The following is a 24,827-nucleotide window of genomic DNA, read 5'->3' as shown; positions in this document are numbered from 1 at the left end:
TTTTCTTTTCTTTTCTTTTCTTTTCTTTTCTTTTCTTTTCTTTTCTTTTCTTTTCTTTTCTTTTCTTTTCTTTTCTTTTCTTCTCCCTTCCCCTTTCCCCCTTTTTCCTTTTCCTTGCCTTCTCTTTCTCTGCCATTTTTTTGGAAAATATATTCCTTACTTCAGTGTCTAAAATTTTACATAAAATCCTAGACTCTCAGAATTGGAAAGAATCTGTAGAAGTTGTCTGGTATAACCATCCCAGTCTACAGTATCCAATTAAATGTGCTAGGATTTGGGATGGGGGTGCCTGTTAATTTATTCTTTGAAATATAGTTCTCTGGAGCTTTGATGAAAGCGCTTTAAATCTACTGTAAGGCTTCTTTGGATTACTGCTGTATTAAAACTCTGTTTTCTTTTTTTCCTACCCAAATCACCCTTTTTCAGTTACCTTTAAAATCAAATCGTGGATTTTTTTTACTCCCCCCCCCCCCCAAAATGTTGAATTTAACTCAGCCATTCTCCTAAGCACATAGAAATGACTTGATAAGAAAAAAGGAAGCACTTTGGGTTAACACCAGTTTCTGGGAAAGAGGGTAGTTGAAGACTTAAAGCCATTCACAGGTTTTTGTAAAACATGAGAGTAGCAAATAAGCAATTAATTATATAAAACATGGTAATAACTGGTTGAAATTAAACCAAAAGCAGCATTCTTGATTTAGTGTCAGCTTGTAGAGGAATTATGTGGTATTACAGATTCATTCAGGCAACAGTTCTATTGATCACATATTAGTGGCTATGGATACAAAGATGACTAAGACATAATCTTGTTCCAGAGGATGTGATATTCTAGTGAGAACATAGACATGCACTGATGCAGTGTCATAAGGGCTATGATATGTGCAAAGATCACCATAGAAGATGTGATACAGTTGTGAGTAACAGAAACCACAACTCAGGGTAGCTTAAACAATACAAACAGGGAATTTATTGATCACGTGGAGGTATATCTGAAGCTTACAGAGTCAGATGAGGCTAGCTCCGGTGGCTCAGGCAAGCCTTCTTCCTTCCCCTGTTTTCCTGTTTCTCCTCAATGCTTTCTACAGATGAACTTTATTCTAAAGCTATCTCCCTTTGAGGTTGTAGAATGACTACCACCAGAACAACAGCTGTTATCCTCTGACCATCAAACTAGATCAACTTTGATCTCGTGTAAGCCCTTCACTGCTTTGGGGAAATGCATAATTGAGAGGCAGGTGAAAAAGCAAAATTTAGAACTTTCAAAGTATTTAATATGTCCCTGAAATTTGGTATTAGTTTTATTTGGCTTTATTATTTCTAATTAGATTTTTAATTTATTGTTGCAAATTGGATTTTTCTTAATATGATGAATATCAGGAATTCTTAATGATGGGGAATAAAGTCAGAAGAGAATCCTAGTTCAGTGATTTTCTTCTGAAAATTTGGAAGCATATAAGTTTTCTTTTCTCCCTTTGGAGATCTTTGATTTTGTATTTACTTCATTGCAGAAATTAAGAATCTGACATACTGCCTTTTCTCTTTTATTTCTTCCCTTGTAACTGGGACAGTAGAGTGGGTTTTGACATTGGGTTCAAATGGTTCGTGGCTAGGCTACTTCAAGTCTCAATTAGGTTTACAGTAGGAAACTGCCAAGGCAAGAAATGTCAGGGCTTGCCATAATGACCTCATACTTACAGTTTGAGCTGTAATTTAGGGAATCTGTTTCTTACTTTGCCACTAATATATATTGAAAATGAGGCTGTTCATAGTATATAAAGCTTTTAAAAACTGAAAGTAGTGCAAAGCTACTTTCATGTAGATGTAAGGACTACCATTTGTCCCTTCTAACTGGTCCCTGGTTCACCACATTTGCATTCACTGCAGTTCTCTTTCTATCACAAGTGTTCATTCAGGAGCCATACCATGCAACACTGCTATAGGATTGCCAGATCTTATTTTGGAGAATTTGGGCAAGAAGGGAGTGGAAGGAGATTATATGCTAATAGTCTGACCAGGCTAAATACAATTCCATTCTGCATCCGAATGTGGCTGGAACAAGGCAGTTGAATATAGGAGAAGCCTGTGTATGTGGGCCATCTGGTAACCCAGTGCTGCTAGAGGGTGGCTCTCTCAGCCAAGAGCCTGTGGAGGTATATTTGACACTCTTGGTGCATAAGGGTTCCTGCCCTAACTTAAAAAGAACTACTTCCTTGTGCTGTCATTATATTAAATGTTATTTGGTAATAAAGGAAAAAAGCTGTGTATGTTTACTAGTGAATTATATGATGATTATGTCCAGTGTGTAATAGTAATAATAACAAATGTTTATATAGCACTTACTCTGTACCAGGCACCATTCTAAGCATTTTACACAAATTAGCCCATTTAGTTTTTCCAACAGTCTTAGGACAAATTATTACTATTTTTATCCCCATTTTGCAGAGGAAGAAATTGGCACAGGTCAAGTAACTTGCTCAAATTAACACAGCTTAGTAAGGGACAGAGTTAGTATTCGAATCTAGATAGTCTGGGGCCTGAGTTCACACTTTTAATCACTGTACTTTTTGTTAACTAAAGACTGAAAGTGTAATTAAATATAACATCAGTAACATTATTATGTTTTGAAACAAATTGACATTTTGAAACTTACCTACTAAATATTCGACATGCTTGTTTTTTATTCTAGGAGAAGATTTTGCAGTTGTACAGCAAGAAATTATTATGATGAAAGACTGTAAACACCCAAATATTGTTGCTTATTTTGGAAGCTATCTCAGGTACATTTTTGTTTCCCATCACCTAATACATTTAACAAAATAAAGTTAGCTCTAATAGCATGCTTTGTAGTTTTCTTCATGCTTTGAAGATAGGATATTTTTGTGTGAATGAAATTTTTATTTCTGACCTGTGTATGTTCATTCTGTAATCAATATCATAGTCTGATTTGTCTCTTGTACTCTTGGGAATTCTGGATGTGGTTTCAGTGAAGAAACTCGCAAGTAAAAATGAACTTTTATGGTTAATCTTTGCGTGGTAGACCAGAGATCTAAATATGCCATTCTCTTGCCCCTTACTCACAGACTTGGGTATATTTAGAAAGTCAGGAGCATCTCTAACTGCTAGGTTTTTATTAGAAACTTTTTCTTTTATGCTTCTAGCTCAGGGTGTTGCATCATCCCTTCCCTTCATTTTGTCCAAAGGACTAGGAACTATAATTATTTCACTAACTTCTTATTTTCCCAGGTTGTAAAGTAAACTTACACTGTGAATTGCAGTCTCTTGCTTTGGTCTGGCAGGACCACGCTGGGTTCCCCAGGTCATAGTCCATAGGGGTTGACCTCAAGGTCAAATCCTGTTTTTCCATTTACTTCTCTGTGCAGTTGTGAGCTGAACGCTGTGACTGACTTGTTTTTAAGGTTCCTTCCAAAAGGAGGATTGACGAATGTTCTCTTCCTTATGTATTAAAAAACCCTTACTGTTTTATTCTGGTGGATGTACTGTGGGATATATAAGTAAGTAGCTTACCACAGCTTCCATTGTCATACGACCCAGGTATTAAAAAAACACTTCTCTCCTGATGTAGGCACAGCATATGGAAAAGACAGGGCAGTTCTGCCCCCTCTTTCCAGCTTGCGAAAAGCCAACCAAACCAGCTCTTCTTGATTCTAACCACTCTTGAACAGTTTTGATTGCCCCATCTTCATTAAGGTTGAAGAGTAGGTTTAGTGGAGATGTTAGTTTATGTAGGGACAGATACTACGACCAGGTCAATGACTATTATATATTTTGAATGAGTTCTATAACAGCCAATTTAAAACCACTTTAATGGTAAGTGGTTCAAATAATACCTAACACAATTTCTGATTCAGTTTTTACTTTATGGGCAGACCCAACACAGACAATTACTGTATCAGGTCAAAGAAACAATCTCTTAAAACTCAGTGAAGTTTGTGATAAAAATAATTGATTGCTGCTAATACGTTAAAATCATCACTTCAGGACAATTTGTTTTTTTTACTGTTGTTGCTCCTAACAAAATGACCTACTTATACTCAGTTGGGAGAAGCATCACAAAATACTTTTCCCACCGAGGGCAAACAGGTCTTTGGTCTAAGAGTTTTTCTCAAACATGGTCTGAGTCATCAGGAACTATGGGACCATTCAAAGGCTAACCTATTATTCTGGGATAGCATTTATATGGCACCTTGGTCTTTCTGCCATCAAGACAATAGCATCTTTGGTGGTTAAGAGTTCTGGAGTCAGATCGTTTGGATTGGTTGAGTCCTGATTCCATCATTTATTAACTGTGTGCCTCACAGCAAATTACTTAACTACTCTGAGCCTCCATTTCCTCATCTATAAAATAGGAATAATAATAATAGATACAAGATGTGATAGCTACGAGGATAATGAGTAAAACACGTAGTGTTTCCAACAGTGATTAAAATAAAATAAATGCTCCATAAACATTAACTCCTATTACTACTACTATTGCTGCTGTTACTATTACTATTTCTGAACTGTTTTTAAGTGTTATCATGTTAGTGCCTCATTTGATCTTTTCAGCAACACTATTACCAGTATTTCTCTATGGTACATACTATTTCCATTTTACAAATAAGATGCTTGAGAGAGTTCAACATCAAGTAATTAGTTTACAGTCCAATTTCAAGTTATTGACAGTAAGGTTCTACGTTCTTTCTGTAATACTGTGTTCATAGATCACATGACTTTTGACTTAGCCCTTTTGCTTCCTTGCCAAAAGAGCTGACCAAATAAACTTCTACCCCCACTCCCTCAGGTCCCTCCCATTGCCCCCCAAAAATCCTAACACTAAACTGGACATTTGACTGTGTTACTTAGGCAAGAGACTTCCCACACAGGTTAGGCAGCAAAACATTTGTTCTTGTTACCCCCAAAAGGTGAATTACTTATGAGTTTGTATCCAGTTTTGTTTATAAATCTTGGCTTTGGCTTGTAGCAAAATAGTGCAACTCTTTAGTAACATGTCCATTAACCTTCACTTTTAGACATGGTACAGGAGAGAGCCAGTTAGATTGTGCTTAACAAAAATTGTATTTACTTTAAAATTTTAGGAAATGTGTATTCTGACTATATGTTGAATGTCTTTTCTTTTTGAATTTTATTTATTTATTTTGAGAGAGAGTGTGGGGGGTGGGGGCGGTCAGAGAGAGAGAATCCCAAGCAGGGTCCATGCTGTCCGTGCAGAGACCCAGGGCTCTATCTCAGGAACAGTGAGATAATGGCCTGAGCCCAAATCAAGAGTTGGACGCTTAACTGACTGAGCCCCCCAGGCGCCCCTTGAATATCTTTTTCAAAGTAAACTTTTTGTTGGAGCATAAAATACTTAGAGCAAGTGCACAAATTTATGTTTTGTGTATAGCTAGATGAAATTTTTAAAGGGGTTCTTTGAATCCAAATATAAGAATACAAAGAGCAAACTTGCCCCAAAACCAAAGTAAAACAGACAACATTAGAGTCATTTTTTTCAGTAGAGCTACCTGTGTTAGTGGAATTGTATGATCTAATGTAAGAAATACTGGTTTAAGTAGATGATTTTATTCTGTAGCTGGCATAGCTGATGAAAGTGATAGAAAAGCAAATGTAGTGTAACATAGAACAACAATTAATCTTCTCTTTCTCTACCTCTTTTTTTCTATAGAGATTTTTCCCTTCTTCCCTAATTAAAGTCCAGACTCAGTCAAATTTGGAGTGTGAAATACTAATGATTAGACTTGCAGGATGTTAGAGCTGGAAGGGACTAAGCGATCTTGTCACTAGTCCCACTCTTTTTACTGATGAGAAAGTGGGGTGCTGCATCAATGACTTCGTTAGGTCATCCAACTACTCATTGTTGGTGGTGGACTTAAACCAGATACCAGGTATGTACAGGTACCTGGTTGGCTATCTTTTTGGTATTGTATAGTACTCAGCCTAGGAAGGCCAGATTTAGTCTTAAAGGGAAAATGGTTTCTTGGCTTTCTTCTCATTATTGAATGATTTTACAAAAGGCAGGGAGCTTATTTTTTTAAAACTTGATACAAACCCCCTAAAATGTGTACTGTTCTTAGCAACTTTCTTCCTTGTATTTTATTGCCATTATAGCCTATTACAACAAATTTAGACCAAAATAATGAAGAAATTGAGCTAGTGTGGTTTTACCATTAATAAATTTCCCCTTCAGGGAATCAGCCTTATCCTATGAATTTACTGAATAGATGACCAGCATGTAATTAAGTTCAGAAGCCTGTTTTATAACAGGGTAGCCATCCTCATTTCCTGAAGAAATACAGAAACGGAGCTGCTAAAAAACAGAGTATCTTATGTTATTCTTAATAGGACATTCTCTGTTCCTCTCTTCAATATCATTAAAAGCCTATGTTTATTAAGTACTTAAGTACATATACTGTACAATGAGAACTGGATGGACAAAACTTCTCTCTGAAGTTTAAAAAAGTAAATAGTCCTGATTTGGTGTAGATTTTTATTTGTATATTTGTGTGTGTTCCTAAAACAACAGAGTTAAGTAATCATAGACCTATTCTTTAATCCTAGTAGAGCTTAACTATTGCTTCTTTTAAGTAAATAATGACTCTTTAGGTCCCTTCTAAGCATTCCTAGCCCAGCATATCCTTTCATAATATATTTAAAAAATTGAGATACTTCTCTCCAGTTTGAACTCTTAAAGTTGAGGTTGAAAAACAGCAAATGCTCCTCAAAAAATAAGCCAATAGATTAGATCCATGCAGTAAAAAATACTAATTTGGATCAGGGATTTTAAACCTTTGAAATCAAGAATACTAGTTTCAATGAGCATAATTTATCACATAATAATAACATACTTGTAAATCACCACCATTAACAAAGTTTTTACATTTCTTTGGATGTATAGAGTGCTGTATTGGGTTCTAGATATGTAAAGACAGATAAAACATAATTCTTGCCTTTAAGGAGTTTATAATCTAATAGAAGAAATACTCATGAGCAAATAATTGCAACATAGTATGCTAGGTACAATAATAATTTCCACATAAGACGCAAAGTGTAAAGACGGTAGAAAATCTGATTTTGTCAGAGTAAGGGAATCAGAGAAAGCTGTGTGAATGATATGATTCCTAAATGTTGGGTGTTAAAGTGTTAGTAGGCATTTACTGTAGCATCTAATGTGTGGAGAAAAGTATAACTTCTGGCAAAGGAAATGCATGCGTGAAAATACCATGAACTACTCAGGAGGCAACTAATAGTTTCATACTAGAGCTTAAAGGGTAAGTCTGTAGTTGCAGTAGGTAAGGCATGGAGGTTTGGCAAAGAAAGGCATCTTTTATCCCTTAATTAGGACCTGTAGGTATTGAGCATACTTGTTAAAGGTTTGAACACAGAGTACAGAGTAGTGTATCTGTGGCGGATGGACCTGGTGTGTGGGGGATTGAGACAGTGAGGATGTTCGTTTTATTATAGTGTGAATGTCGTAACCCAGGAAAGAGATGTTTGTCCCTTGAGTTATATCAAAACTGGAAGAAATTTTTTTCTAGAGCTAGAGGTGGGACTGGGGAGGGAACTTAATAACTGGAAATGCTTTTTTGAATGCTCACACTATGGAAATAAAGATTATCGTTAAGTTCATTTTAATTTGTACCTAGCTACCCTCTTTTTTTAAAAAAGGAAACTTTTAATTTTGGAATGTATTAGATTTACATAAAAGTTGCAAAGATAGTACGAAGAGTTCTGTCAGTATTCCCTATTGCTAACATCTTACATAATCATGGTACATTTGTCAAAACTAAGAAATCAACATTGGTACCATACTATTAGCCAAACTAAGGTACTTCCTATTAATTTCACCAGTTTTCCACTAATGTTCCTATTTTGTTTTTAGTTTTCTAGTTATACTGATACAAACATTTGTTTCCTTCAAGTGCAACCAGAGTAGTAGTAACAGCAGTTACTTCACATGCTGGCTAGGGTAGTTAGCAGTGTCCCGGCCTCTACTAGATGCCAGTAACACCTTCCCAGTTAGGACAACCCGAAATGTCTTTGGTAAGCCAAATATGCCTTTGGGGACAAAATCACCCCCGTTGAGAACCACTGCTTTAGGAAGAAAACTTGGTGGAACTCTCTTATGAGATGCCTCCTTATACCAGAATTGCTAGGGTGTTTTCTAGGAACATTAGTTCTGAGGGATGCTAGTACGTGATTTGAAAACAAGGGGTCTATGGAAAAAATAATTTGGGGAAGTAGTGAACTAAACAAAATTAAAGAAGTTTTTTTTTTTTCCTCTTCCCTCTCTCCTCTGCTTTTTTTAAAATCCCATTCTTCCTCCTACCCTTTCTCCACTTCCTAACTTCCTCCATCCCCATTCTTCCTTTCTTCCGTCTCTTCCTTCTCCTCTCTCCACCTGTTCCTCCTTCCCTTCTCCCAGCTACCCCTGCCTCACTGCATGATTTCTCAGAGCCTTTAACATATCCGTGGCATTGTTAATTTCCAAGAGAAGACTATATGGTATGTGACATTCCTAAAACTGGTTTAAGTGCACATTGATTTTTTTTTTTTATGGTAAGCATACTTCACATAGGATTGCTGTCTGCTCACCCATTCTTTGGAAATTAGTAGGTTGAACTGGGGGTTGTTAGGTATAACTATAGAGAAATAGGTCAGCTTGTATCCCCGAATACAGAACTACCCTTCATTGTTAAAGGGGAAGTAGATAGATGAATTACCTATAACTTTTTGGAATGCAGTAAATTTTGTCTGTTTGAAAATGCACCAAAATATTTTAAATTCAGTTCACATTAAATAAAGTTATCCTATATTAAAACAACTAGCAGTTATTAAACTTTTTCTTTTTCACATTGAAAGTTATGATTAGGAGTTGAATTATTTTGCTGAATATACTGGAGTAGTTATTGTGAAATGTTTTGTTCAGCAGGATAACCCACAGTTAAGTACAGGGATCAGCAGACTGCAGTATCGGGGCATGGCCAGCTGTCCCATCCCAGGGAGAATGATTTGGTATGCCAGTTTCTAGCAGACATTCTAGAGCTGTGGATTCTTGGTGATCTTGCTCACATTTTCTTTTACTTTTTAAATTATGTTATATTTGGGCAAAATATATAAATCCACAATGTTTAATCAGTTTTAAGTCAGTGATGTGTTACAAAGTGTGGGAAGATTGGGGTGCCTTGGGTGGCTGGTCAGTTAAGCACCCGTCTTCGGCTCAGGTCATGATCTGGCAGTTTGTGAGTTCAAGCCCTGCTTTGGGCTCTGTGCTGACAGCTCAGGGCTTGGAGCCTGCTTCAGATTCTGGGTCTCTCTCTCTCTCTCTCTCTCTGTTCCTTCCCAGCTCCCGTTCTGTACCTCCCTTCCGTTTCCGTCTCCCCCTCTCTCTCTCAAAAATAAAGATTAAAAAAAAATTTTTTTTAAAGTCTGTTTTAGAAATTGTAAGATTTTTAGCTCAGTGAAATAATTAGAATGTTAATTCCTATATGCTTTAGTAAACATTGAACTAGAAGATTAAAATTTCCCTCCCTTTACTTATTTTTCTATTCCTTATAGAAAGAGAACTTTACAGAATAAGAGAAAAGAATTACAAGAAAATTTATCGTGATACCTTGAGTATTTACCTTGGTGGTTAATTGTTTCAATTCAGATATCTAGGGACAAAGATTTTAGTATTTATTGGCCTGCATGAAATGGGCCAAGTGAGTCAAGTCCTTTCCTATTAGGCAGATGGCTTGGTAAATGACCAAAAAAGTAGATGCAGATTTGTCTTCTCAAGAAGGGCATTCATGGAACAGATGGAAGTACTTTTTCTAAAAGATTCTGAATATTCAACCTTTCTGATAATACCAGACTTAACTAAATATATTTTAGACATCTTAAAAAGTAAAGTATATATATAGTATATATAGTTTTTAAATCATTATTTATTTTCCTTTGTAAGTTTGGAAAGTAATTTTACGTAGAATGACTAGAAAATTGTTTTAAGCAGGATTGGGAAGGGGGATAGACCAGCGTCAAATAGAGGATGGTTAATACTGAAATATGTAAAAAAGTGGAGAACTAATTTCTTTTGTCCCTTTTCTCTACCGAGGAGAATTGTTTTCCAATTGGAAAGGGTAGGAAAATCATTATGAAGAAGGGATTGAAGCAGGAGATAGATGAGGAGATAATTGTAGAGCAGCTAGATACTTTAAATGAATCTGAGCTTTGAGACTTATATAAAAATTATATCTTATTACAGTGAAAAGTTATCAGATGGGATTGTTATCCACTATCAGTGAGTGTCTTTTGACAGATAGAAGAGGTACCAAAAGACTAGTGGTCAGCAATGACCAATTTGCAAAGGAAAGGAAAAACAAATTTCTGGAAAATTGTTAACCTTGATGTCCACCATCAGCCCCAGCAAACCTCTAGAATACATTATTAATCAGATAATTAGTGAACATTCATAAGAAAGAAGTGGTGATTATTGTGACTTTAGTAAGAAGTCAAGTTATCAGTCCCATCTCTCTCTTTTTTAAATGTTTATTTTGAGAGTATGAGCAGGGGAGGGGCAGAGAGGGAGGACAGAGGATCTGAAGCAGGTTCCAAGCTGACAGCACAGAGCCCAATGCGGGTCTCAGACTCACAAACCATGAGATCACGACCTGAGCTGAAGTCTGATGCTTAACCAACTGAGCCACCCAGGTGCCCCTCTTTTTTTTCCCCCTTAAAAAAGAAAATGCCAATTTTATGTGTTTACATTGTCACTGAGTTCCAGAGCAACTTAAGGTGACTTACAAAAATAGACTACAAGATGAATTATAACAAAAGGAATAGAAAATAGCTTACATTTATTGGGCTTATATCCTGGGCCCTTTTCTAAGCAATTTACATGTTACTTTATTCTGAGCCGACCCAGAACAACCATTCACCCAGTTTTTGTAAGATATGTAAGAACCCCTGCTACTTGTCCTGTAAATGCTTGTGTCAGGTATTTTACATGAAAGATTCATTTAGGACAGATGTGAAAATATTTTAGAGCAGTGGTTCCCAAACATTTTGCTATTAGAACCCCTTTTATTTTACACTCTGAAAACTTATTGAGTACCACAAGGACCTTTGGTTTATGTGAGATTTAACAAATAAGGACAAAGTCCTATGCATAGTTTTAATGAACCAGATAAACAAATGTGAAGCTGGAGAATCATCTGACTCCTTTTTAACATAAAAAAGATCCAGAGGTTTTAGTTAACTTCAAACTTAAAATCAGAGGTTTTAGAGCAGTTGCTAAGAACCTGAAGATAGCCTTTAGCCCAGTTAATAGAAATATAAGTGTTCAAATAAAGGAGATAATTGTTGATTCTCAAGGGTAATTAGACTTCTCCCTGTGTTGCAATCACCAGCCATAAATGCCTTCATCCTTTTGAATAAGACATCCATCTGCCAGCCCCGGGCATGTATTCTGAGAGTTAGTAAAACCAGACCACTGGGCAGCTAGCTCATACTTCACCATCCACTGTCATGCCTCAGTTTCATTGGTCTGTGGACCACCTGTGAATTTTAGATACTAGAGTGACTTCAGATTTCTTCTTCCGGTCCTCACTATGTCAGCTTTGCCTCTAAAATCATGGTATTTTTTTCACTGTGTACTGATGTTCATGCTCGGATCCTTGTGTTCCCTGTTACATGCTGCATGTACTCAACCACGTCCACTCTCCTTGTAGGTCTGGTTAATCTCTCACCACCACCATGTGTGATCTATGTCTGATAACAACTCCACTTTTTTAATGTTTATTTATTTTAGAGACAGAGAGACAGAGCACGGGTGGGGTCAGGGCAGAGAGAGGGGGAGACAGAATCTGAAATAGGCTCCAGGCTCTGAGCTGTCAGCACAGAGCCCAACACAGGGCTGAAACCCACGAACCATGAGATTGTGACCTGAGCCAAAGTCAGACACTCAACCAGCTGAGCCACCCAGGCGCCCCGGCAACTCCACTTTGTATGCAACACTTAGAATAGTACTTGATTCTGGATGCTACATTTTAAAAGACATTGACAAAGTAGAGACCATCCAGATGAAGGTAACTGAACTGAGGAGTTTATAAACCAAGCATTGTTTTACAGTGTCACCCCACCTATTCTAGCTTCCTTTCCTGCCATTGTCTCTTCAGGTAGTCTGCGTTTGATTCACATTAAATTACCCATAGTCTTTCAAGTGTAGCATCTTCTTTCAAATTTTCATTCTCTGAGCAGGCCCCTTCCCTGTCTCTCGGTGTTGAATTCCTACTTTAACTTCAAGACACAACAAATGATATCTCCTCCCTAAAATTTCCCTTGACTTTCCTAGATATTCTTACCTCTGGGTTCTCACAGAATGTTATTCATGCCTGGATTGTGTACTTAATCAAATTACAGTCTAATCCAGGGATCAGCACACCTTTTCTGTAAAGAACCATATGGTAAATATTTTAGGCTTTGTCTGTTTCTCTGTCACAGCTACTCAATTACGCTGCTTTAGTACAAAAGTAGCCATAAGTGAGTGTCACTGTGTTTCAATCAAACTTTATATGGACACTAAAATTTGAACTTTGTATAATTGTCATGTGTCAAGAAAAATTCTTCTTTTGATTTTTGCCCCCAACCATTTAAAAATATAAAAACCGAAGCAGGAAAGAGTATCCAATGGAAAAAAGACAGTCTCTTCAGCAAATGTACTCGAAGAACTGGACAGCGACATGCTGAAGAATAAAACTAGACCACTTTCTTACCCGTAACACAAAAATTAATTCAAAATGGATGAAAGACCTAAATGTGAGACAAGAAACCATCAAAATCCTACAGGAGAAAACAGGCAGCAACCTCTTTGACTTCGGCCATAGCAACTTCTTACTTGACATGTCTCCAGAGGCAAGGGAAATAAAAGCAAAAATGAACTGTTGGGACCTCATCAAGATAAAAAGCTTCTGTACAGCATAGGAAACAGTCACCAAAACTAAAAGGCAACCAACAGAATGGGAGAAGATATTTGCAAATGACATATCATATAAAGGGTTAGTACCAAAATCTATAAAGAACTTAGCAAACTCAACACCCAAAAAACCAAATAATCCAATGAAGAAATGGGCAAAAGACAGGAATTGACACTTTTCCAAAGAGGACATCCAAGCGGCTAACAGATACCTGAAAAGATGCTCAACATCACTCATCAGCAGGGAAATACAAATCAAAATCACAATGAGATACCACCTCACAGTTGTCAGAATGGCTAACACTAACAACTCAGGCAACATCAGATGTTGGCGAGGATGAGGAGAAAGGGAAACCCTTTTGCACTGTTGGTGGAAATGCAAACTGGTGCAGCCATTCTGGAAAACAGTGTGGAGGTTCCTCAAAAAATTAAAAGTAGAACTACCCTACGACCCAGCATTGCACCAATAGGTATTTATCCAAAGGCTACAAAAATGCCTATTTGAAGGAGCACATGCACCCCAATGTTTATGGCAGTGCTGTCAACAGTAGCCAAAGTATGCAAAGAGGCCAAATGTCCATTGGCTGATGAATGGATAAAGAAGTTGTGTGTGTGTGTACACACACACACACACACACACACACACGAATATTACTTGGCCATCAAAAAATGAAATCTTGCCATTTGCAACAGCATGGATGGAAGTAGAGTGTATTATGCTAAGCGAAATAAGTCATGGGAAGACAAATACATGATTTCACTCATGTGGAATTTGAGAAACTTAACAGATGAACATAGGGGAAGAGGAGGAAAAATAAAATAAAAACGGAGAGGGAGGCAAACCATAGGAGACTCCTAAATACAGAGAACAAACTGAGGGTTGCTGGAGGAGAGGTGGGTGGGGGATGGGTTAAATGGGTGATGGGCATTAAGGAGGGCATATGTTGGGATGAGTACTGGGTGTCTGTCATATGTAAGAGATGAATCACTGGTTTCTACTCCTGAAGCTAAGACTGCGCTGTATGTTAACTAACTTGAATTTAAATTAAAACACGCACATATATATACACACATATATTCATATACATACATATAGATGTGTGTGTGTATACACATAAACCGTTCTTAGTTCCTGGGCTGTACAAATCAGACAGTAGGCTAGATTCGGCCCACTGGCCAGAGTTGCTGACTCTTGATCTAATCAATTTGTTTATTTTTTTCAGTCACTCTTGTATTCATTCATTTATGAAATATTCATTTGCTGGCTCTTCTAAGCACTGTGAATGCAGTGGGGAGAGAGACAGACATGTTAAGGTAGAATCTTCTGTGTTCAACTGAACTTGCTGGGTTCAGAGACTTTCTATTCCATCTCTGCCCCCTGAGAATAGTATATTTCCTGGTACATTGTGAGATGAAGTTGTGAATAATTGAACAAGGAATAAGCTATCAAATCTTTGCTAATTATTTCTCTTGTGACTGTGATTATGATATCTTAATTGAGTGTGAGAGGGAAATGCTATATAAAGACAGGTAAGTGATAAATTTTAACAGATTGTTTTGGAAAGACCTTTGTTTACTAGATGTGATGGTAAAATTTGCATTTTGTCTGTTTTGTTGATGATAGCACTATTAATGTGATATGCTTTGAGATGTATTGCCATTCTGTGATGAATCTTCTACATAGTTTTTGGTCTGAGCATTTTAACTAACATTTAACTTCTATAATACTGTCTTGGAGTAGGTAGGTAAACTGGGAGGGGGAGGAAAGTTTTTAACTAGAGGGAATTTTGTTTGGATGTGTCTGACATTTTTATATCCTACAAATGGTCTATTTTAAGGATTAAAACCTTGGATTGAGTTATAACAACACATTATATTAATTCTTTTACTCATAGAGATTAACTAGCTTTTTTTCTTAGCACGTTGAATTTATGTGGTTTTTCAAGGTTATAGCATACAACCTTAAAGTACTTGTTACCTCAGATCATTTTCATCATGAAAATGTGATACATGTTTATATTCTCTTTATAGGCGAGATAAACTTTGGATATGCATGGAGTTTTGTGGAGGTGGTTCTTTACAGGATATTTATCATGGTAAGACAAAAGTTATGTTTTATAGAGATTAAGTAGAGTTTCTTAAAATATAGTTATTAAAGCATTAATGTTTTCAGGAGAGAAAACTAATGTTTTATTATTATTTAGATATATAAAAGAATGTAAGATATATATGGATGAAAGGAGCATTTGCTTTATAAGTTACAAAATTATAGGCAGTTGAATTGGTTGCTATTTCTAAAGAAGGCATATTATATATAGTTTCAGGGGGCCTGGGTGGTTCAGTTGGTTAAGTATCCAACTCTGGATTTCAGCTCAGGCCATGATCTCACAGTTCGTGGGATCGAGCCCTGCATGGGGCTCTGCACTGACAGTGTGGAGCCTGCTTGGAATGCTCTCTCTCCCTTGCTCAGCCACTCCCCTGCTCATGCTATCCCTCTCTCTCTCTCTCTCTATCTCTCTCTCTCTCTCAAAATAAATAAACAAAATTTCAAACTCAAGCTTGTAAATAACATGTAAAAAAGGCCTTGATAGTTAACGCTAAGCCAAAAGAATATCTAGTTAATACACGCGTGGTATTAATACAAAGATCATTGATTTGCTCTTGTGTATTCAAGAAGCATCAATTAAATTGTTTACTTTTTAAAAATACTAGATTCTGGGGTATTAAAAATTATTAAAACTTTTTGGGGTGCCTTCGTGGCTCAGTTGGTTAAGCATCCGACTTCAGCTCAGGTCATGATCTCACTGTTGGTGAGTTCGAGCCCCACGTCAGGCTTTGTGCTAACAGCTCAGAGCCTGGAGCCTCCTTTGGATTCTGTGTCTCCCTCTCTCTCTCTGCACCTCCCTCATTCGCATTCTGTCTCTGTCTCTCAGAAATAAATAAACATTAATAAAAATGTTTAAAAATTATTAAAACTTTTTTATTGAGATTTCAGTGGAGTATGTAAGAAAGACTTGTAAAGTAAAATAACAGCGTTTACTGTCTTTTCTTTCTCTCCCCGTCCTGTTCTGTTTCTGTTAATGGGTTATTGTCACAAGCTGCAGAGTTTATTCTTTTACTAGAGATATGCTTTTTAAAGATTAATGTAAAGTAATGTCTTAATAAGTCAGATGTCAATTTTATGAGAAAATATTTTGGAAAAGGTTGCATTTTTCTTTATATGGGATTTTGGCTCAGATTTTCCCGTTAGGGCCTCTTAAGTAATTTTGAAGGCTGATTGTAATAAAACAGATGTTAACAGACTGTTTGGGTAGGAATTTTACTGTCTCCATCTCACTTCACTTTACTGTATCTTCTTGGTATACATTTTACTTTTACCATAAAGATTGACATAATAGTATTTTAAAGTACTGCTAACTACAGTTGGAATAGGAAAAAGGAAATGATAGATTTTCTGGAATTGTTTTTGAAGGCTTAATGAGGAAAATGGGTTTTCAATTGATGCATAAACTTTGGGTAGAAAGAAGAGGTACAAGTACATTCTAGGAGGTGAAACAGCAGTACGGTGATGTGAAGGTGTGACGGGTAACATCACTCTTATTGATGTGGGGGGTGTATTTGGGGGATGGGGTCAGATACAGAGAGACTTGAAAGCCAGATGGAAGAACATGAGAACATTTCTGCTTTATGAAAAGTTCTTTCTTTTCTGAGTATATTTTGTATTAAGTACAACTGTTCTTTATATGTGAGAAACTTTTTTATTAATGACATTTTGATTTCAAAGATTCAGTGAAAAGTGAGACGTATGTGGCATTATTTTGCATTGTAGAACACACAGTATGTCTGGAAGCTTGTGATTTCTTCCGAAGTCAAAAAGCTATTTCCCTTTTTGTTGTCTTAATTTGGACTAATTTGTCTACTATTTTTTCTCATACTTACTCATTTAATTTCCTTCATCCTAAAGTTCTGTACTAGGTCTTCTAGTGGTTGAACTCTCAGTGTTTGACCCTCACCCTTCACTTGTCGTGTAAGAGGCATAGACAGATATTTGCTGTCAGCATTGTCTTCTAGCTTTTATAGTTTTTCTGTAGTATCTTCTTCTCTCACTATACATTGATCCTTTTCAGGCAACCTTTTTCTAATTGGTTTTAAGATTTTTTTTTTTTCTCTTAATTTATGGTGTTTTTAGTGTCTAAATACGGATTTGCATTGCCTTTTTTTGCTTAGGTCTTAAAGTGCTTACCTCAGAGGATTTCACTTATCAAGCGTGGACAATTATCAGTAATTCTGTCTTCCAAAATCTTTTCTACCTCAGTCTCTCTGATCTCTCCTTTAAAATTTCAATTAGATATACATTAAATCTTCTCTGTGTCTCTTAAACTCAACCTTGTAGTTTGCACTGTTTAATCCTTCAGTAGAGCACTGAGGATACTCATAACCCTCCTATAGTATATGGATTTTACAGCTGTGATTAGTACATGCATAAGGTTTTAATTTTTGGACTGTATTTTTCATTTCTAGAAATTACTTGGTTCTATTTCAAGTCTCCTTCATTTAGAAAAATTTTTTAACGTTTTTATTTATTTTTGAGAGACAGAATATGAGCAGGGGAGGGGCAGAGAGAGAGGAAGACACAGAATCTGAAGCAGGCTCCAGGCTCTGAGCTGTCAGCACAGAGCTCGACACCAGGCTCAAACTTGGGAACTGTGAGATCATGACCTGAGCTGAAGTTAGACGCTCAACCTACTGAGCCAGCCAGGTGCCCCTCCCTTCATTTTATATTTGTGTCTTATTCTCTTGTAATTTTTCATTCATTCTTTTATGACCTCCGTTTTAAGCATCCTTTTTTTAAGCCTTTCTCCAATTGTCAAATAGTTCCACCAGATAGTATGTATGCATGGCCTTAGGCATCTCTTCTGCTTTCTTCAGGAAGAAGCAAGAGGACCAGTTTAGTTACGGAAATAGTTTTGTCGTGATTGTTGTTATTTCCATTTCAGCCAAACGTTGGAAGTAACAAAGTAATATGGATTTGTTAATATTGATTGATTTAAACTGATCAGCTGGGTCAACGGGAGAAATGATCGTTTGCAATGCCCTGAGTATTCTCAAATGTACATGCGAGGGATTTACATGATTATACAAAGAACCCCAGACCCTGTCTCTCTATTCACTCTTGACTGCACCCTGACTTCTACCAAATGACCTCCTCGTGGAGATGTGTGTACTCCTCTTCGGGTAGTCTGCAGCGCTCTCTGCTTACACAGCCACATAAGACATATACCTGTATTTCTCTTTCTCTTCTCTCCTCTCTCTTTTATCACATTGTCCTTCTGTGGGAGTAGTGTAATAACTTGGGTTACCTTATCTAGTAAAAGAGAAAGTTCTTCTTTTCTAATAACCCTAATGCTTGTGGGGTTTTGCTTTTTTTATAGGTATCTACAAACCATATTGATCTGTCTTGCAAAATTTGTAAAGAACTTGCCCTTTTTTGGGTAATGCCTGCTTTTTTCCCTCTTTTATTTCGGCTTTCTAAAGTATCATTAAACCAATTTTTATATTTTGTTTTACGGCTCTTAATTCCATCACTCTATATGACTTTTTAAATTTAAATCTTAAAAGAGAGAACTGTATTAGTTGTCTATTGCTGTATAACAAATGATCCCCAAATTTGGCAGCTTAAAACAGCCAATATTGTGTCACAGTTTCTGAGGGTCAGGAATTCAAGAATGGCTTAATTGGGTGAGTCCAGCTCAGATTCTCTCATAAAGCTGCAGCGTTGCTGTTAGCTGGGACTGCAGTTATCCAGGCCTGACCAGGGCTGGAGAATTTACTGTCAAGTGGTTTCACTTAATGTGGTTGTTGACAGAAAGCTTCAGTTCCTTGATGGCTGTTGGCAGGTCTCAATTTTTTGCTCTGTGGATCTAGCCATGGGACAGCTTGAGTGTCTTCACAATATGGTGGCTGGCTACCCCCCTCCCCACCCCACCCCCGCCCCGCCCCAGAGCAAGTGATTCCAGAGAGCGGGAGGAGGCCACGCAGCCTTTTATGATGGAGTGGCAGAAGTCATATGCTGCCCCTTCTGCCATATTTTGTTCTTCAGAAGCAAGTCGTTTCTGTCCAGCCCATACTCAGGAAGGGAATTAAGTTCCAACTCTTGAGGGGGAAATATCAAAGAATTCTTGGACATATTTTAAACCACCACAGGTGTGTGTGGGGGGCGTGGATACATTTTGAATTTACATTTTTTCATGAGTTTTTTCCTCTCCATTTGTTTACTTTTTCTTTGAAGAACTAACATTAGAACCTTTTATTGTTCCAGCATAATGCATTTTCTCCTCTATTGAGCATTTTCATTTCTGTTTAATATTGTTAACAATTTTCCACAGTTTTTCATGTCAGTTATGGCGAATTGCTTTCTCATTTATTTAATAATTTTGAGTTCTGAGATCATCGTCAGTGGGAATTATACATGGCTTTTGAGAGTGTATCCTTCCACAGTGGTTTTTTCCTGTGACCCCAAGACGTCAGTGTATCCAGTGTATCTGAACCCTGAACGTGAATGACCAAGAAGCCTGTGGTGACAGCATCAGGAGAAGATATTTTCCCCTATCCAGATCCCAGGCCATGGCACAAAATCCTGAGTCTTCTCCTTGTGCTTGGCTACCCTTTTAAAATGAGGATGTAGTCCTTCGAGGGTTCTGGTTATGTGGGGATATTTGTTTTAACTCTGCCTCTACAGACCTATGGCCTTTTCTTCTGTGTTCCTGTAGGGGGTAAAATCAACACCCCAGCTTACCAAGATTGGCCTTTCCCTTAGAGACGGCTAGAATATTTCACATTTTTACCATTCTGATTTTCATTTCCTCTTTGTTTTTGGTTCCTGGGAAAGTCTCTTACTGTTAACAAACTTAGCTAGGCATTTAAAAGATTATTTAAAATACTCTTTTCTGTCATTTGTAGGTGTTATTTTCAGGGTATTCAGATTGTTTGCCATACTGTGGAAACAGAAATCTAAAGGATGCCCATCTTACTGAATGAGAGTGGGCTTACAAACCATAAGAATTAGTTATATGGCTTGTCTTCAGACACTCAGACCCAGACTTGTCCTCAATGGAAACTTTTTTGTGTGTGTGTGTTTATCCATTCATTTTGAGAGAGAGAGAGGGAGAGCACAAGAGGGAGAAGGGTAGTAAGGGAGAGAGAGAAAAGGAGAGAGAGAGAGAATCCCAAGCAGGCTTTGCACTATCAGCACAGAGCCCAACACAGGGGCTTGACCCTACAAAGCGTGAGATCATGACCTGAGCCGGATCAAGAGTCATATGCTTAACCCAGGCGCTCCAGTAGAATCTAAGTGAAATACATTTCTCTCTTCCACAATTGTGAAATACCACAAGTACTCCAAAGTAAACATTTTTACAAAGTTGTTAAGTTTGGGTAAATATGGGATTACTATCTAGCAAAAGATTCCACCACTGGAATTTAGTTCCATTCTTAGAATAGTCTCTCCCATCTAATGTAATTCTTTATTCTAAAGTGATTTAGTAGTGAAAAAGAGAAAACTACTTAAATGTCTTCAGTAGTGGATAGATGCACACAGAGAAATATTATTTAAATAATATGATTTAAGTTACATGTATTGATATGGAAAGGTGTCTGTGGTAAGTGAAAAGGGCAGGTTTCAGAATTGTATATGTAACATGATTCCATTCATAATCTTGTGTGAGATGCATAACATACATTATTTAAAATGTCTCTTTATAAGATTGTCTGGTAGACCTTAGGCCAAACTATTGATATTGAGTAATTACTGAGTATTATTGAGTAATAGTTTGGGTAAGGAAGAGACCTTTACTTTCCAAACTTGTCTATTGATTGCATCTTTATGAACATATATTATGTTCATATATATGTTTATGATCATATATTAATGTGCTGTCAGCATAGATAGGGACTCTCTGTCTCCCTCTCTCTCCGCTTCTTCCCAGCTTATGTGTGCACACTCTCCTCTCTCAAGATAAATAAACATTAAAAAAGAAACTAGCTAAACCTCTAGGCCATGATTTATTTCTTTTAACATTTAAGAGGTAATATTGATCAGCAAGGTACAAAAATGAAAATACAATTAATTTCAGAGAGTATTTCAGTCTTATTCATTCCACAACATTTGTTTGCAGCTTTCCCCTGCTAGGCACCGTTCTGAACACTGGAGATACAACACTGAAAAAACCAGGTTTAAAAAATGTTGCCCTCATGAAGCTTATGTTTTAGTACAGTTTTTTAGGTGTATTAAGGCTACTGCTTAGTGGAACTTGTAAAAACTTTGCCATTTACTGAAAAACATGCTTTGACTAATTTCATTAATATAAATTTTCTTCTCTTACAGTAACGGGACCTCTGTCAGAACTGCAAATTGCATATGTTAGCAGAGAAACACTACAGGTAAATCCAGTGCTGATTTAACATTTTTTATTAGACTGTTTAATTATTGTGCATTGTCTGTTAAGTAAAGTAAGGATTGAACATCTAATTTGGTAAATTCTTGTATATTAACACATTTTTAATTGTCTAGTAGACTCAAATTTTATTTGCAGATAAGCACTATAAAGCCTCAGTGTGACAATATGACCTCAAATTTAAGTGCTGTGAATTTGTTGTTTCGTATTTTTATACTTCTCTGAATACCAAAGAAAGGCTTAAAAATTAAGCACTCTTATGGGAATTGAAGCTCATTTTAATACTAATTGCATTTATGCTTTTTAAAAGTTATTTCAAACTATTTGCAGAGTTTAGTGGAAAGTATTGTCTTAAGAAAATTAGTGGTTCCAACAGAACTTTGCCTTTTTCATTTTCTTGATTCTTCTTTTAGGCTATTTCAGTAAAATAAATTAATGATTACTGCTAGATTATCTGTGATGAGTAAATAAAAAACAGAAACTGCTACTCAGTTGATCACTTTAAATCCCAAAGTATTCTCTGTAATAAATTAAGTCTTGTTAATTTTTCTGTTTTTTTTTTTCTTTTTCTTTCTTGAAACTCCAGGGATTATACTATCTTCACAGTAAAGGAAAAATGCACAGAGATATAAAGGTATACATCATAAGTTTAACCTAATGGCCCTCTCTTCATTTTTAAATACTCGGACCAAACTGTTGAGCAAAATTGTCTTAGTCTATCTAATGAATTTCTTACCTGAAATATGTTACTGTAATAAAATTAAGTGACACTTTTAAGAATTTTATTACTTTTTTAAAGTAGCCTTATTGATATACGATTCACTTTGTTGAGATGTGATTCACTTGCCACAAAATTCACTTGTTTAAAGCATACGTTTATGGATTAGTGTTATAATAACCCGTATTAGCTTATCTCTAGTTATTTATTTGTAAATTGCAAATTAAGTCCTTAGCTTCCATCAAGTTAGGGTTTTTACAACATTTCATACTTTGAATATTTTAGAAAACTTTGGTAGTCTTAAGGAACTATCATTAATAATGTTTCAAAATGGATAAATTCAATTGTAACATCTTCTGATGATCTGATTTAACTGGCAGAGGAGAGCAGGTGCACTGGGTGTGCTGGGGTCAGCTCTGCGGTAAAACAGGGTGCTTGGGCAGGGCTTCCTGAGGTTCTTTCTAAAGATACTGCCATCTCCCCAACTTAGTTCTTTTCTTTCATTTATTTTTCTTTTACCTTCTTCCTCATTCATCTTTTCTCCTATTTCTCTCCCCCTTTTATTTTCTGAGGTTTTCTCTGGCATAAAGGTTCTTAATATTTTTTTTCTTAATCATGTTGTTCTTTGAGTCTCTAATGAAAGCCATGGACTCTCTTTTCAGAAAATGTCCTCATGCATATGCCTTCATATTTTACATGAAATTTCGGTGAACTCTCAGATCATCTGCTGAGATCCTTTACTTTAAGTGTTTTTCATAAGCCATTTAAGACCTAAGCAAAGAGCTTTGGAGTTCATAGGGAGAAGTATAACATGAGTGCATTAAAAGCACTATGTCATCAGCACATAGATGATCTGGAAAGACTGATAAATTTGTGTCAGAAATGGAGGTTGGAGTGCCTTCCAAGCAGAGGGAACAATGTAAGCAAAAATGAAGACGTCAGAAAGTGTGGGGTCATTTTAGGGAATATAAAAACTGTGCCATATTATCAAAGAGAAGAGAACATATGATGGGGATAGCCGGATGGTTTTGTGCTCGATTCCAGGAGGAATTGTGTGATGAACTTCAGAGTTTGAGCCCAGCTGGGGAGAGTGTGACCATCACCACTATTTCTACCCTGGTCTAAGCCATCGGTCTGTTAATACCTGCACTTCTGCAGCAGCCTTCCAACCAGTCTCCCTGTTCCTGTTCTTGTGTGTTTCTGCAGTCCTTCTCCACCTTGCAACCAGAGTGATCTTTTTAAATCAGAGCTTGTCACTCTTCTGCTTATAAACCACCATCCCGTTACTCACTGTAACATCCAGATGTTTGTTTTGGGGTGTTTTGTTTTGTTTTGTTTTGTTTTGTTTTGTTTTGTTTTGTTTTGTTTTGTTTTACCATTGCCTGTAAGGTGTTACATGATCTGGCCCCAGCTTTTCTCTCTGACTTCATCTCATACTCCTCTCCATTTTACTCATTTTGTTCCAGCCACACTAAGCTTGCTGGTTTTGGAGTATGTTGACTCATTCTGGCACCAAGACTTTGTATTTGCTGTGCCCTCTTCCTGGAATGTTTTTCTCCCAGACTTTGGCATGCCTCTGCACCCTCACTTCATCTAGATCTCTGCTCAGACATCACTGCCTTAGAAAGACCTTCTCTTCCTGCTTTACTTGGCTTTAGAGTACTTCCCTCTTCCTGGCTTTGAATCATTTGTTGGTTCATTCATTCATTCATTCATGTGTGCATGTATTTTTAGATTTTCTTTCTCTCCTATTCACTGTAAACTTCATGAGAGATGGAGCTTATTCTCATTTATTACTATAACCCTAAAACATAAAATAGTACCTGATTGCTCAAGGAGAGAGAGATGGAAGGATGGAAGGAAGAGGGGAGCATCAGAGGCCATAGATGCACGTAATATGATATAAACTGTAATTTAGGAAAATTAGTCTGGAGCTGGGCAAAGACCAAACTGAGGACCGTGGCAGACATCTAGATCGCTGGGGCTTAGATCAAATTAAAATCCCTGCTGTAGTCCCTTCTCCCTTCTTTTTCTTGTTTCTCCCATTATTCCCAGTAATATCAGGGGGTACAGTCTTCTTTATGGCTTCCTCTTTTTTGGGTGGGGCCAGTTTCCTAGTGCTTTTCCTGTTAGCCTATAATTACATGATTGTTGGCACCTTGGACTAAAGATTTAGCCTGCTTACTTTTGCTTGCTCATTTAAAAGTTACAGAAAAGGCAAAGAATAAAATTTAGAAAGTCTCTATACCTTTGGGCTTATTGAAGATGTAGTGGTTTTATCATCTTTTTTGGAGCTCAGATCAGGAAGTAGAGGTGGCCAAAATGCTACTAACATTGAAATGGGAAAAACTGAGTTTTTTTTCCCTTTCTGTGTGGGGGAAAAAACTCAGTTCTTTCCGACTATATGCTTCTTTCCTGAGGCTTCTTTACTACTCACACAGAACACTTCATTCTGACCCTGGTGGTTACCACATGTCTGCAGGTTTTTCCCCAGTGTGATACCAGCTGGGTGTCCTACAATTTAACTCAATTCTGACACTGTCTACTTGGAGAGAGCATCAGATCCCACAGATAAGGGCTCAGCCCCATGAGACTGTCCCTTCCCCCAACACACACACACATCAGATACCAGTTCAAGCCCAGTTTATCAGCTGTGCTTCTGAGCAACTGACTGTATAGATTGGAG

The 24,827-nt window shown here is 37.0% G+C and overlaps 1 protein-coding gene across 3 annotated transcripts in view; it reads left to right on the top strand.

The window, feature by feature from the left end:
* Positions 1 to 24,827, top strand: part of MAP4K3 (mitogen-activated protein kinase kinase kinase kinase 3) — a 207,258-nt gene that overhangs the window by 104,839 nt on the left and 77,592 nt on the right. For all 3 annotated transcript variants that reach the window (XM_040496579.1, XM_040496580.1, XM_040496581.1), the window contains exons 3-6: positions 2,687 to 2,777; positions 15,002 to 15,066; positions 21,354 to 21,409; positions 22,010 to 22,057. In XM_040496579.1, coding sequence (XP_040352513.1) covers positions 2,687 to 2,777; positions 15,002 to 15,066; positions 21,354 to 21,409; positions 22,010 to 22,057 — 260 coding nt within the window. The remainder of the gene's footprint in view (positions 1 to 2,686; positions 2,778 to 15,001; positions 15,067 to 21,353; positions 21,410 to 22,009; positions 22,058 to 24,827) is intronic.

The sequence above is a fragment of the Herpailurus yagouaroundi genome, unplaced genomic scaffold, assembly GCF_014898765.1.
Source record: "Herpailurus yagouaroundi ecotype Mexico unplaced genomic scaffold, PumYag 188, whole genome shotgun sequence".
In the NCBI taxonomy this organism is placed as follows: Eukaryota; Metazoa; Chordata; class Mammalia; order Carnivora; family Felidae; genus Herpailurus; species Herpailurus yagouaroundi.
This window is presented reverse-complemented; position numbering and strand designations above follow the sequence as displayed.